Consider the following 14,922-nt stretch of genomic DNA (forward strand, 5'->3'; position numbering starts at 1 on the left):
ATAATCAACTACATGCTGTAGAACAGAGAACCATAGATGACTATGGTGCTAGGTCTTAATTGTTTGTATTTTAATATTTTTTGTATTGTATTGTCTGTGTACTTAATCTTTAGCTATCTACAGTGGTATTTTAAATCACGTCAACAGATATGTATCACCTCACAAGAAGTGGAAATGGAAATTTTTCCCAATGGTCATTGCAGCGAATAAGTAAAACACCAAGCCAAAAGGAGTTGATGCTGTGGCAAGTTTATTTGCTGTTAAATGCTGTTTTGAGATATTTGCAGATAGATAATAACGATATAAAATGATTATATTATATAAGATACAAAGCAGTTATGTCAATGTAACATTCATGACCTTGGGTCACATAGCAGAGATAAGAAAACCAAATCACAATTATCTTCATATAAACACTGCAACTTTTCTGACCTACAGAATTGCTTATTTTCGTTTGGGGTTTCTAAAATTACTATATTGTATATTCTAAATTGTAACACTTAAACAAAATATTATTATCTTTAAAAAAAATACAATAACTTTTGTGCATGTAATACTATTACATGTATTACAGTATTACATGTATTACAGTAAGCTTTAAGTTAAGTAAACAAGCTGTTGGTTTAACCTGGCAACCTGAAATCCTTAGGCTCTAAATTTTTTTATTAAAAGTAAAATTAAAAAAGTTTTCTTAATCAAGAATATAAAAGGCTGAAAAGTTATATTTACAAGTTAAAGAAAATGTAAACTTATTAGACCTCATGAAAAGGCAAATAAGTAATATTTACAAATTAGACCATATGAATTGGCATTCATAAAACTATGGAAGCAAACTTCCCCTGAAGCTTAAAAAATTAAGAAAGCCTATGGGACCAAACTTCCCCTGAAGAAATCAGAAAGACATTTCCCAGCAGGACTTGCTCATCCCATCCCCTTGATTCTTTATTTTTTCATTCCCGCTGTAAACCCTGACCTACAATGCACAGGTCAGGGTGTGAGGCAGACCGAACTGTACCTCTGAGTTCTGTTTGCTCATTTTCCCTGGTAGAACCATCTTCCAACCTGTTCCAAAAAAAAAGAATAAGACTGTTAGCAGACTAAAGGATTAGAAAAGTGGATCAGAGCTGGTTAGCACTTTTCAGCAGTGACTCTTTGAGACATTACGTTTTGCTACATTGTCATGTTTTGTATTAATTACAATGTATATCTTTACATTTTATGACACTACATTTCAAGTGTATTTTATTCAGAAAATTATTTGGTAGTTAATACATGTAATTCAATAACCTCCTTAGTAACACTATAAGGTTGTATTTGCTAGAACTTAGTTAAGGCATAAGCTAGCATTACCTTACAATGAACAATGTACAATATATACAGTGTTGTCCCAGCAGCTTTTAAAATTGATGTGGTTGCCACTGTACCAAAAAAGACAAATGTCGATGATGGACGATTTTAATAGTTCCTGTCCCATTTCTAATCTTCCCTTTTTACCTAAAATTGTTCAGCGAATTGTGTCATCTCAACTGCATACTCACCTGATATTAAACAATTAGTTTGAGCCCCTTCAATGGTTTTCGTGAACTTTTCAGTATGTATATTTACCACTTGTTCATGAAGATGAACATATAAAGCGCATCATTTTTTTTGCCTTAATATCGAAAAGCGAATTACCAAGTAGCCTACTACGTAAAGCTGATTCTTTTGAACCTAATATAGATAGCTCTGTTTTGGAGTTTCAAACGAAATTGAAGCACTTATGTGTTATATTTAATGCACATTTAACATTTAACCCCCACATATAAAACACTGTTAAAACGTAATTCTTTCATCTTAGAAATATTGCAGGACTGTGCCCAATGATATCCTTTACTGTGGCAGAAAAACTGATCAACACGATCTTTTTTTCTTTACGTTGTGTACGTTTTGGGACTGTTCTTAGAAAACAAAAAGCTTTTTTCTACAAAGTCAAATGGAATGAAAAAAACGTTGAAACTCATTATCTCAAAACTGATAAGAATGCATCTCAATAAACATATGTCCCTACATACACGAAAGCTTTAAAACTATGACTTCATTAGGCAGTCAGACCTGAATCATACCGTTTGGTGCTGCACGTTATGTTGTAGTTTCCACAAGCTACTGTACATTGTTTTGTGCTTAATACTAACATATAAGTATTCTTGGTGTATTGTTAATCCCAAGATTCTTTCTTGTCTTGTTTTTCTAAAATATCTAAATAAACAGGTTTCCTACATACATGAAAGTTTTAAAAGTCTGACCCCATTATGCAGTCTGACCTGAATCTTACTGTTTGTTGCTCCACCTTAGCTGGTAGTTTCCAAGAGCTGCTGTAAAAATGTTTTATCTCAAATATAGTAGTAGTGTAAACCGTGTTGAAAAACGTGAAATGTTTTATTTTAATGAATGTCTAAAATCATACTGCTTGTCCATAAAAAAATTAAACCACTAAAACACAGGGTGCCATTTCAAGCATGAACTATATTTAGTAAATACTTTTATAAGAAAGATGTTTTAAATAAAGTCGAAGTGTGAGAATCGTAAATGCTGTATATATTATGCATCAGAATCCAAAGGAGTTCATGGATTAGATATTAAAAACCCACTGCAGCCTTTTTCAGTGAATTTATGGGTCTAGGTCATAGGAATGTCCTGCTTGGTTCTAAAAAAATACCATGGTCAATGAACGGTCAAGTTATTCACAGTTATTAGCCTTGTCATATAGCGATATACATTATGATAGTGTATTCATACATACTTTGCTATGTAATATCATACCAAATTTAATATCCAATGATGATTATGGTTATCTATCGATAAAGAGTTTATTTGCAAACAGATAACTGATGTTTTTATTGTTATCATGTTTTTCTGTGTTTAATTGTCTTAGTTGTTTTAGCAGATTTTTTGTTATTATGACTTAATTAAAACAATTCAACTCCAGTTTGATTAATATTAATTGGAATGCACAATAAAAAAAACTTTATTCATGAACATTTGTAAAAATGAAGTTTTGCAAATAAACTCTTCAAAATGAACCTAATGCAAAATGTTCAAACTCACCCGTGGGTGCAAATTGCTGGTTCACTTCCACAAGTTTCGGCCACAGAAGTAGCTGCCATCCTGGGTGGCAGGCTCAAACTGGGTCTCCTGTCTGACTGGCTGCGTCGAATGAATGGTTGGGGTCCTCGTGCGGACAAAGGTAACCGACCACGCTCCCCCCAAGGAGGAGGTAAAACACTGCTACAAGAGGAGGCCCATGCCTGTGGGGCCTTTGGTGGGGGAACAGGCTCAGCCTTAAATAAGGATGATGAGGCAGGACAAAACACTGATCGAGCATTGCTAAATACTCTTGAAGTAGAGTCCTCACAACTGTTTTCTCGAGACAATCGCTGCACTTTTGGGGAAGCAGGAGGTGAGGGTGCCTTAAAAGGGTAAGCAACACCAGATATTACACTGGGTTTGTGGTCGTGCTGCATGGCAGAACTTACTGGTAATATAGTAGAAGGAGGGTTGGGGAGTTTTCGAACAACAGAAGGACTTGATAAAGTTGTAGAAGTGGTTTGGCATTTAAAAACCGGAGGACTTGGGAGCTTCCTATGTAACAGAGGTGTGGATGGTAAGACACGTGTTCTAGATAAAGGTGGAGTGGAAGGAGTTTGGTCCCTACAGACATTATTTGGCACTTTTTCATCTACATTGTTCTCCTCTTGTGTTACTTCTACTCCACCTTGACAGAAGGAAATGTTTCTTTGTCCCTGCTCGGCAGTAAATTGCTTTGTTGGTGAGTCAGAGGAATGGCTCAAGTAGATTTGTCTTGCTTGTTTGTCAATAGCCTCCTCACTTTCTGCATCTGTTTCGTGGCTGGAATCATGATGGCAAACCTTTCCAAATCCTCTTGTATCTTTTTGTGTGGTACGAACTGGTGACATGCTAAGAGATTCCTTACGGAAGTTTTTCTTACTTGGTAGAACTGTTACAGACTGAAGAGATGCGCGCAGTCTCTGAGTCATTGCTGTCCTTTTTGGCATGGTGGATCGGCCTCTGCTTGCTGAGTTTTGTTCTGTCTTTTTTGACTGTACATTTTCAAAGGAATTGTCCATAAGAACTTCAAGTGGAGGGGGTGGTAGACTGTCAAAATCAAGATCCTCTGTCATTTCAGAGCATTGTGAGTCCCCTTGACCACAGAGTGTGTGATTTACATTAAATGCTAATCTGTCAGAGGTACTTAAACCTGGAATGATTGGAACACCACACTTTTTAACACCTTTAAGTGGTCCAAGCACTTTGGCACTCTCTGGCATCCGACTACTTCCCTCCACACTTTGAGTAAAAGTGTCTATCAGTTTCTTAACAGAATTCCTGCCCCGATACACCCCTCTAGATTGCTGAGGTGATGGTGGGGGGCTTGGCACAGGTATTACCTTAACAGGACCTGTTGCACTTTTCTTTTCAGTGTCCTTTAACTTTTCTTTCATCTTTTTGTCCTCTTTCAATTTCTGCACACTCCCTTGCTCTCCTAGTATTGTTTTACCTGGCTTTCTTTGATTACTTGGAGAAAAAATATTTTTACTCAAATAACATTGCCTACCAGCACATTCAGATGAAATACCTTGTGTTTGCTGTTGCTGGATTTGCTTCAATACATCTCGCTTTGTTTTTCCTTCACACTTGTTCATCCTCTCCAGCCTTTGGTTTAGTTCCTTTTGAGTTCTCTCAAGCTCGGTAAGTGTAGGATCTTCAGCTTTATATCGAAGTGAATCTGCTGATCTTGACCTGCACTGTTTAGTTTCTGTTGTCTTTTTCTTTGGTGTTCTGCTGGCAGCTGTTTGGGGTCTTTTGGAGATTTTGTCACCCGCCTCATCCCACTGGTCCTTACTGCTCTTCAGGATATCCATCTGTTTTGTCTTTACTCCTGAGTATTCACGTGGCAAAAACTGAATTCGGCTACTGATGGCATCTTTCAATTTCAATGTCATTTCAACGTTTTGTGGATTCTCTATGCGCTTTGCTGGCAAGCGACGTGGTTGCTTAGGGTCTGGAGTAGAATAGTTAAATGGTGTCATTATATTTACATTGTTTACATCCTCTTGTCCATGGCATTCAACTTCATTCATGGATGCAGAGCCAAGTAGTAATTCTGTATCATTCTGTTCTTTTTCTGTAATAGTGCAGGTTGAGTCTATGGAGTTTAGAGAACTGCTGTTGCTCACTGTTCTGAGAAGTCTGCCTCTGCTACCTGTTGTTATTGTTGAGTCACAACTTTCTCTGTGCTGACATTGTCTGTCTGAACCTGCTAGTGATTCACATTCTGCCCCAATACCACTGTCTTCACTAAAGAGTGTAGAGTCCTCTGGACCAGGTTTTCTCTGTGAGCCAGCCTCAATTCGAGAAAGCAACTGCATTAATCTAGACTCAAATGTACGCTTTGTCTTGAGCTTTTCTTCTAAAATGTCACATACCGAAGAAAAATAATCCACCGCCTCCTCAAGTGCAGTATCACCAATTTCGCACACTGATCCACCCACTAGCCGCATCCTTTGGACAGTATATTGGAGGAGTTGTTGAAGCAGGTCTGGTGGGCCCTCACTGAAGGTGGGAGATGTAACAATGCTTGTTGTCTTGGACGAAGAGTAACAGATTTTTTGGCAGGGCCAAGCCAAATGGTCCCTGTGTTTTTTAAACATTTTCTCTCCTTCTTCCACTAGTTCCCCAAGTCCTTTATTTACCTCTTCATACCGTAAGACCAGGAATGTCACCATGGGTTGTATGGAGATTTGGGTCTGGGCTGCTTGATCAAGTAACCCTAACAGGTCTTCATATTTAGTTATACTGGGATTAAGGTATCCATACGCAGCATGATGAGCTTTCACAAGTGGCTCCGGAAAGTCTATTTTTTCATCAACAGAAGACCTTTCCTTTTCTTTCTTCTTTTTCAGTTTTACATCTTTAAAGCTTTTTTTATATTTTTTAAATCCCTTTTTCTCAAAAGCCTCTTGTTTTACCACTTGTTTGTCTTTCGGTTGAGATAAAATGTTGACGTTAATGCTTTTTGTGCATAGTTTGGCAGAGGCACCACCAGCATTTTCTGACACTATTGAAGGATATTTTCTTACTATTATTGTGGAACTTATGTTTTTCTGACCTGTTGCATTATCTGTGTCCCCTCCACCATAACTTTCACTTCCTCCATGATCAGACTGTGATTCTCCGGGGCTTTCCTGAGTTGCTGGCAGTAGAGTTCTTCCCCATCGGAATGGATCCTGTGCTGTATGGATACCTTTCCCTCGTGATGGAGTGCAGCCCATTTCAAAGCAATTGGGTTTCAACAGCCTTTAGACCATACATACACAGTCCAGTGCAAGCAAAAATGAAATATTCTCCAATGGTTAGAACCATTTGCTGTGATTGTCATTTTCAGATAGCTCTAACTGTCTCTATGTATCCTAGTGAATCACTGTCTTTAAAGCAATATTTAAAAAACTTGTTGTAAAGTATCAAATGAGTCATATATTTCTCTTTCAGTTAAAATCCAACCAAATAAATATTATTCCACTTGCTTCCGTAGTATTGTCAAGCAGTTTGTTTGATATAGTAATATCCATCTGTACCGTTTGGAGGTCGACTGGCTAAAGAGATTAGAAAGGATTTGAGTGTAGTCTTCAGCATGCACATATGTCACCTTACAGCAAATAAAACGTACACGGTTACAAGACCTTAAGCTCATTAAGGTAATCACTGCTGTTTTCAGGTGGCTTTTTATAACTCAAGCCCTCCCTATTTGGTTTACAGAGAACCTCCAAATAAACAAAATGTTGATTTAATCATTATGCACTTTTAAAAAACTATTTAAATGTATGCATCTGGCTTTAGAGCATATATTTAGTATACATTCTACAAATCGTTTGAGCATAAATTTTACAAACTTAAAACAACGTAGAAAAACACACTGTAATAAAACTCCACGGGCTCTTGTGTGCTTAACTGTTGTATTAGCACAATGACACATGAAGCGGTATTGGTTTGATCTACACCTGACCGAGTTCTGACGTCAGTGCAACTGAAGAGAATGCTGGAACAGAAACAGTTCATATCCCATAAATATTCTTAACCTTAGTAGTTTAAAAACGATTTTGGTTTACTACAGTATATTTTAATGGGTATTTACATTTTTTTATTATTTGTTTCAAGGATGATGCAGACACAGGAGTATACAATATGTGTTGTACCTGAACATGCAAATGGTAAAGTAGTAGTTCCAGGTTTACAGTATTTATGTCGATGGTCCACTTCTTGTCCACTCAGTAACTTTGGAACTACATGTCAACTTATTATTCCATTTTCTCCTAAATCTCCTAACACTTGAGAGTGAGATGAGAGTTAATGAGAGTTAACTAACATGCAGTTTCAATTTGCAACACTAATAGTTAGTCGAATACCTCAAGTGTTTTTTTAAATAAAGTAACTACTTTGAGTACTAATATGCTGTTCTTTAGTTAACTAAAGTACTGCTGGTTTACTGGTATGTGGTTTACATAGCATAGTGCATAATTATTTATAGAACTTGTTTACTTACAGTAAGTATATGTAATGATAAAGCATACTGCATGCTTGTAATCTATATATATTCTATGTACATTTGTGTCTACTCTTTAAATTTGAGGTAATATTCTGTCTAATTTAGCATTTTATATTTATGTGCTCTTTTGAAGGTGTTTGAGCGGATTTTAATTTACAACATGTTTATTCATTTCAGAAACTTTTCACTTGTCTAGCATTGATCATCTCTATGTGTATAAATAGCCATTCTTTTCAGTTTTTGCTTTTTTTCACTTTTATGTACAGTAAAGGTGTTGCATCTTATATGAGGTTCTGGAAATTTGGAGTCTCCCTATCCTTTACTCATGACAATGTTACAATGACAACTTCAGACAATATGTGTTGTTGAGCCCAGAAACCCCTGAAATACTATTGTAACAACTAGTGGGTTTTTTTATGGACACTTAAGTGAACATATTTTCAGAAACCTTCCCCAACATAAAGACGTGCCCTAGCGACTAAGCTGCGCAAATACAATTGGGGTCAAAAATGTATAAGAATAATAAGAACACAAGTCTGATCCACGGAACAAGGAAAGGCAAGAGACGTGAGTCACCATAAAAAAAGTATTTTATCCTTCTTGAATTTTAAATCCTTTAAAAACTCACAGAATGACCACATCAACAATTTTGGACAACTTAAATTGCAGAAAGAAAGAAAAGGAGGCTGGGGCTTCGTACGCAAGGAGCGGGCTTTTATAATGATACCAATTATACAAAGGAAAACCGCAGCAAAGCAAGGTCATGCAAAGCAATAGACAGGCCTCAACAAATGGGCACCCGTGGCGTGATGAGATCTAGCCTGCTTCTGAAGCACCCAGCTCCTATTACGAAACCAAAAACAAACAAAGAAAGAAAAGTTAATCAATGAGACAAATACTGTCGCTGAACCTGATTGGAAATCATAAGGATGAAAAAATGACTACAGGGACTGCGTAACAATAATCGCTACAAAACCTCATGACAGCATTCAATACGATCAGCACTACTAAAGTGACACACAAAATTATCAAAGCAACAATAGAACCTGAAACCAGTCAGAACAGTAAGTAGGACAACTTAATCCCCTTGAAAGCAGCAGGCTTGCGGCCCAACCAAACTGACTGAGTGGGAGCCTTGACGGCACACCCCATGAGAAAAATGACACTACTGCCAGTACGTCTCAACCCACCAGCATACTGCAATAAAAGCCTTAAAGGTACAGAGATTCAAGGACCATTGGTGCATTCGTGCTACACATTAATCTGGCTGCATGTCCACTGCATTGCTCATAGTGACCCAGGAACGGGCGGGTTTTTGACCATGTGACTAAAGGTATCACAAACCGGTTTATATACCCAACCAGGCAAATGCTGATTTCACAATAATTAAGGGTCTATTGAGGCAAAATTCATAGCTTATAGGAAGATAACAATGAGAACTGGATGTTTTTTCACGATACTCAAACTTTTAACTTCAAATAGATTTTCTCCTTTGTCGTATCGTCTGATTACTGCCTTTTGTATTCTCTTGATTTATTGCATATACAATAGAGCTCATACCAGTATCATTATAATACATAGTAACATGTGACCCATGAATCATATGATCTGGTTTATATGTGGTCTTTGGGGAAAAATTTATTGAGCCACATAAGGTTTTGTGTCTAATAGCCTTTGCCATATATGCCTGTAGACTAATTTCTTCCTTCTTCTTGCAGAGAGCCATGTACCACTTGGGTGCAAAGTGGCAGAAAATAATTCCATAACATGACACCAAGATAGCTGCTGCTTGAATTGAATAGCGTTCATCTATCTTGGCAATGTACACTGGGGTGAAACAGACCCACACAAAGAGGTAGATCAACATGCTTAGAATAATGTGCCCAGTCTCATTGAAACGGTGAGGAACCTTTCTCAACTTAAAGGCCAGCGAAAAGCAGACCAATGCTAGCAATGCAATATAACTAAGCATTAAGGCAAATCCAGTGCCAGAACCTTCATTGCATTGAAAAGTAGTAATCATACTCTGGTCAGACTTTAATGTTTCTACATCAGGAGAATCAAATATCATCCAAAGAGTGCAAATTAAGACTTGAATGAGAGTCCCGCCTATTATAATAATATGGCGTCCTGTCTTGTGAAACCATTGATTTGACTGAAACAGTCGTTTAAAGACTAAATAAGTACGTAGAGCTTTTACCAAAATACACAAGACTAAAAGCGAGAACCCTAAGGCATATAAAAGCTGTCGACCAATGCATATGGGGACACTGGGTTTGCCAATGAATAGTATGACACTAGAAAAGCTAAGTGCTAACCCTGCAATAATGAATAAATACATGTTTCCTCCTGCCTGTTTCATAACAGGATTTTTACGAAAGACCAAAAAGATGATCAGGTTGAAGAGCAACAACAAAAACCCTAATGAAGTAAATGTTAGCAAAACTATTGCATGAGATCCATCCCCTTTCCAGTATTCCTCTTCCTTTGGCTGACAGGAAGTCCATCCTTTCATTGACCATGTACCAATTTCACATGGGAGGCAATTTGCTAAATCTGAATGTGCAAGAAAAAAATTATAGTATGTGTACTCACTGTACTTTGATATAGAATTTTTATATCTAAATTAAAAGAAATTGTCTCGGTTACGTATGTAACCTCCATTCCCTGATGGAGGGAACGAGACGGTGTGTCGACAGAATCGGGTTTGACTTGTGAACCTATCGTCTCTGACTGACTTAAAAAAGGCCAATGAAATTGGCTAATTAAATTTGAATGCTTGTCTCCGGGTATAAAAGGAAGATGGTGTGCTAGATTCATTCACCTTTTTTTGCTGAAAAGCCTGAGAATCGTCTCTCGACTGCTGCAGCGGCCTGAGACGGAGGTTACATACGTAACCGAGACGTTCCCTTTCTGTCGGTCTGTTGGATGTGTGTGTGTAGCAGAGAGAGAGGTGTCGGGCGAGTTGTTATAACTGCCGTGAGCGAATGCAACCCTGGTGGTTTATATACGACACAGCAGTTGTGCTGTCCGACCAGACCAGCACGTGCTTGTCCTGCACGAGAGGTTGCAACCTCTTCAGTGCAAGAAGCACAGCCAACAATTGAAGTGCCAACACACACGGGTGCCTGTCCACTGACCCGACACTGCGTGCCCATTGCACACAGCAGCCCAACCCTGCAGATGTGAAAGCTCCCTTAGAACAAAAGGTGAATAAATGCAGCACACCGTCTTCCTTTTATTCCCGGATGTCCGGGGCGGAGACCGTCATGCACATTTTTGGCATTTGCCTTTTCAAGTCTGTCAGAGATGATAGGTTCTCAAGTCAAAACCCATTCTGTAGACACAATTTCGAGAGACCGACAGAAAGGGAACTTTTTGTTATGTTCTACTTACTTGTTTCATTTGAATAAGTACCCTCCAAACATTGTGTGCAGTTATGGCAGCATGAGGTTTTGAGGAGTTTCTTAGCTGTACCAGGAGGGCAGATATCTGAGCACCTAGAAATAGGAACCTAAGATACACAGAGGTGTGGTCAATATTTGCTTTTTTCAGTAGGCTGTGTGATTAAAATGAGTAATACTTACTGTATTGTTGTTCCACTGAATCGGCACCTCAATCAAAACTTCTTTTTTTGTCAAATTGTAATTGCCAACAACAGAAAGGCGTCTCTGGCCACTGGTTTCATCTGGTTCCCAATGTATTAAGTCATAGCCATTCATGAAATTTCCAGAGGCATTGAAGTAAAATATCTGATTGTCCATTGTAAACTTGACCTTTTTCAGTGCTTTAAGGAGCTATAAGAGATGAAAAAGTACTTTATGTACCAAATATTCCATGTATAAACTATACTGTAGATATATTTACTCTGACCCAGTCTGTGAAAATCTTAGAGTAAGTCATTTTTATTTTTTTGTGTAACACTACATAGTGTAAATAACATTCTGTGAAAATATAAGGAGGAATGATTGAAATCAAACTTTGATACTCTGATACAAACTTCAGATTGTTAGACATAAGCCTGCTTTTCACAAACTGTTCACAAACTAGATCACATATATTTTGTGAAACTAACCTTCCATGGAGGAAAGTCCCTTTCCCCTAGGCAGACAGTTGAGTTGCAATTTAAAAGATTCTTCAAAGCATGAGCAATGGACCAGACAGCTAGCCTTTCGCCATAGGTTATGCTAATATCAACAGCTTCTGTTAGAAAGCCTTTGCCTTTTCCTAAAGCCTTGTATTCTTCAAGAAAGAGGTTTACAGAACCTGGGGCAAGAGTGAGCTCATTCAAAAACTCCTTAAAGCCTGGGTTAGGACCAGTGATGAAGGTGAATCCAAAAATGTCTCCTACTTGGTTGATCCCATCCATTTGAGATATGTTTTGTGACATTGACCAAGCATCACTTGCGATCCAAGTACGTGAGATTTTCTGGCGAATCATCTCCTTAAAGAGTTTGCTAACCAGTTCTTCTTTTAAGATAAGTAGCACAACTGTTGCATCGGATGAGCGGATTGTTTCTGCCACCTCTTGGAGCCGGCTGTCAATATCATTGTGAGCTAAGTAATGAGGCAATATTTCTTCAAAAGCAGGGCAAATATCTGCAAATTCTGCTTCTGCCAAGAAACTCTGGAAAGCATTTTTTCCATAATCATCATCTCCATAGACTACCCCAACCCAGTCCCAATGAAAGTAATTCATGAAATTAGCCAGTGCTTTGATTTGGTGAACGTCACTGGGAATGGTGCGCAGGAATGCTGGGTATCGAACCCTGTCACTTAGGGTTTGTGCAGATGATGTAGTGCTTATCTGTAAAATGGTAAAACCATAGGCATATTAACTATTGGTCTTTTCCCTCACTCAACCAATACTGAACTGTAGCAAATACTTGTAAATTATAGGTAAATGGTTGCAAAATATGCATGCATGACTGGTTACTAACCTGTGGGACCATGTAAAGACTTAAAAGCCGTGCCACAGCCATAGAGTCTTCTGAGAAACGTGCTCCAATAATTGCTTTCACATTGGGCCTTTCAAGAACCTCACACTGGACAGGCAATGTACCATTTACAGCAAGCAGCCACTCAGTGCTGTAAATGGCCTTTGAGGCATCAGAACAAGTGTCGCAGATGTAGTAGCCCAGTCGCACACCCGGGAGGAAACTGGAGTTATTAATCGTTTCAATGGTATGCACAACAGCTAGTGTCCTCACAAACGAAATCAGATTTAATCTACAAGGAAAATATGTAATCTTGGTTAGAAAAAGCTAAACAAATCAGTAATATCCCCAATATTACCAATTACTTACAGAGTCCCTGAAGAGACAGGATGGTGGAAAAATTTTAATGAGGAAAAATATATGAATTCCAAGCTTTTGTTTGCAAAACCTGTGTGTTGCCTCAAGAAACTTGAAATATAAAGTCTATTTAAAGATAAGACTGTTTCCTGAATGCGATATTTTGAAAAAAAAATTCATATACTCACTCTGTGCAGTTATATGTTTCTGGTCGTTCTCGAATATGCAGAGTCTGTACTGTGGAGTGACAGGAATTGAGCAACCCTATCCGAATATCCCCATCTGCCCATGCCCCACATATGCCTGATGAGTATTCACAGGCAGTCCCATAGCTAGCTAACAAAAGAATGCCTATTAAAGGCTTTTGAAAGACCTGTAAAATCATAAGAGATCCCTATTCACTGCTGGCAAAAAGTAAAATGCATCAGTAATCTGACTGTATTTGTCATGATCCTGCCTCTCCTTGTCTTGGTTTTCGAGTCTTGTGGCAGGATCATGTCAGTCCCATGTGTTTTGTGTGGAGAAAGAGCATTGTTTAGGTTTGTCACGCCATGCTCTCTCTCCGGTGTGGCGTACTTTAGCCCCTTCCCCTTGTTTCCCTGTTAGCGGCCCATTAGTGTTAGTCTTGTCACCAACCCTGGTCCATCTTTCCCTTAGTGTTTCATTCCCCTCACCTGCCTCGTGCAATCCTCCTGTTAGCTTTCCTTTAGTGTTTCATTCATGTCACCTGCCGCCACTCTCCCTGTGTGATCAGTCCTCGTCAGTATTTCCCTTTATCAAGTCCCATTTTCCCCCTGTCTCTTGTCGGTTCATTGTCATTATTTGTTATCATTATCCCTGTTGAAGTCACCATGTTTGATTGTAACACTTCGTGGATTATCTTGTTCCTGTTCTAAGTTTGTGGATTTTGTTGGTTTATTATTCTAAGGACTTTGTTTCATTTGTGTCTTGGTTTTTGTTAATGTTTTTCCCCATTGTGGGTCTTTTGTTTCAATAAAGTTTTGTTATTTATATTAAGACTGCCTGCGCTTGGGTTCTGTCCATAACCGTGACAGTATTTTTGGTTTAAAATAAAAAAGAGGTGTCAATTTGTTGTGGGTGTGGATTTGTAATTGAAGCTATGCCAAAAACCATTATGGTACATCCAAAGTATTTCCTTGCTGGACCGGTTTTGTTAAAGCAAAGTTATAGTTCCTGTTAGATTATTTTTGAGAGATGAAATTTGAAGCTGCACTACTACTGGAAAATTCCAGACTGTGTATAAAGAAAGGGCTTTTGTCTGTCTACATGTATGGGTTTTTTTTTTTTACTTTCCTGAAAATGAAGTATGTAAATTCCCATATAAATAATTATAAAAGAATAAATCCTGTCAAACCTGTGTCTCATGGGGAAATCCTTACAAAGACAGCAGATTTCCTAAATATTAAAAACATTTCCCTTTCTGTCGGTCTCTCAACGTTGTGTCAAGACTGACACAATGGGGTTTGACTTGAGAACCTATCATCTCCGATTCTACTTTGAAAAGGTCAATGAACTTGGCGAATGGGACTCCAGGCCAGACTCCGCCCTGTACATACGGGTATTAAAGGGAAGATTAAACGTGCCCAATCATTTACCTTTTTGTTCTTCGGAACCTGCAAGGCATATGCTGAGCGATCTTCGATTATTCCTACTGGATCTACGACGCAGAGTAGCAGATACCTAGGTCACATGTCTGGGTCTCCGGCATGCTGAAGTAGCATTCGTGGTAACGGTATTGTAGTCACGGCAGGCCGTGTTCGTTTGACACGGTCGCAGTGCCTTCCCTCGACTCTGGAGCAGCTATAAGGGCTATGTCGGTATCCCAGGTAGAGCATGCTCTCGTCGCACAAGTGCACTTGTGTCCACAGACGTGCCATCTGGAGGCACCGACCAAGGCTCTCTTCTGAAGTGTGTTCGACCTCGCTATCACTGATGTCAAGTGCTTACACTGTGGCGGGCCAGCTGCCTCCGCCCTTCACGCCATGGCCATCCTGCAGATCCACCGAG

At 38.7% G+C, this 14,922-nt stretch overlaps 2 protein-coding genes across 2 annotated transcripts; both read right to left on the reverse strand.

Moving 5' to 3' along the window:
- Positions 1-230: 230 nt before the first annotated feature.
- On the reverse strand, positions 231-6,646 carry pcare1 (photoreceptor cilium actin regulator 1). The gene is made up of 2 exons (XM_079457859.1): positions 3,085-6,646; positions 231-1,062 (listed from the first exon to the last, which is right to left on the reverse strand). The coding sequence occupies exons 1-2, from the start codon at positions 6,327-6,329 to the stop codon at positions 951-953; spliced, it is 3,357 nt and encodes a 1,118-aa protein (XP_079313985.1). The 5' UTR covers positions 6,330-6,646; the 3' UTR covers positions 231-950.
- Positions 6,647-8,858: 2,212 nt separating this feature from the next.
- Positions 8,859-14,280, reverse strand: LOC306895401 (G-protein coupled receptor family C group 6 member A-like; the record flags this gene model as incomplete). The annotated part of the gene is made up of 7 exons (XM_079458623.1): positions 8,859-8,927; positions 9,288-10,156; positions 10,997-11,114; positions 11,188-11,397; positions 11,676-12,407; positions 12,541-12,829; positions 14,270-14,280. 7 exons carry the CDS (start codon positions 14,278-14,280, stop codon positions 8,859-8,861), a joined length of 2,298 nt encoding a protein of 765 aa, XP_079314749.1.
- Between the last annotated feature and the right edge of the window lie 642 nt (positions 14,281-14,922).

This window comes from Barbatula barbatula (genome assembly GCF_947034865.1).
Source record: "Barbatula barbatula genome assembly, chromosome: 6".
In the NCBI taxonomy this organism is placed as follows: Eukaryota; Metazoa; Chordata; class Actinopteri; order Cypriniformes; family Nemacheilidae; genus Barbatula; species Barbatula barbatula.

Excerpts from the sequence above, each read along its gene's own strand:
- pcare1 (XM_079457859.1), bottom strand. The coding sequence starts at position 6,329 with ATGGGCTGCACTCCATCACGAGGGAAAGGTATCCATACAGCACAGGAT. Across the intron at positions 1,063-3,084 it reads CCAGCAATTTGCACCCACGG|GTTGGAAGATGGTTCTACCA; the intron begins GTGAGTTTGAAC and ends TTTTTGGAACAG.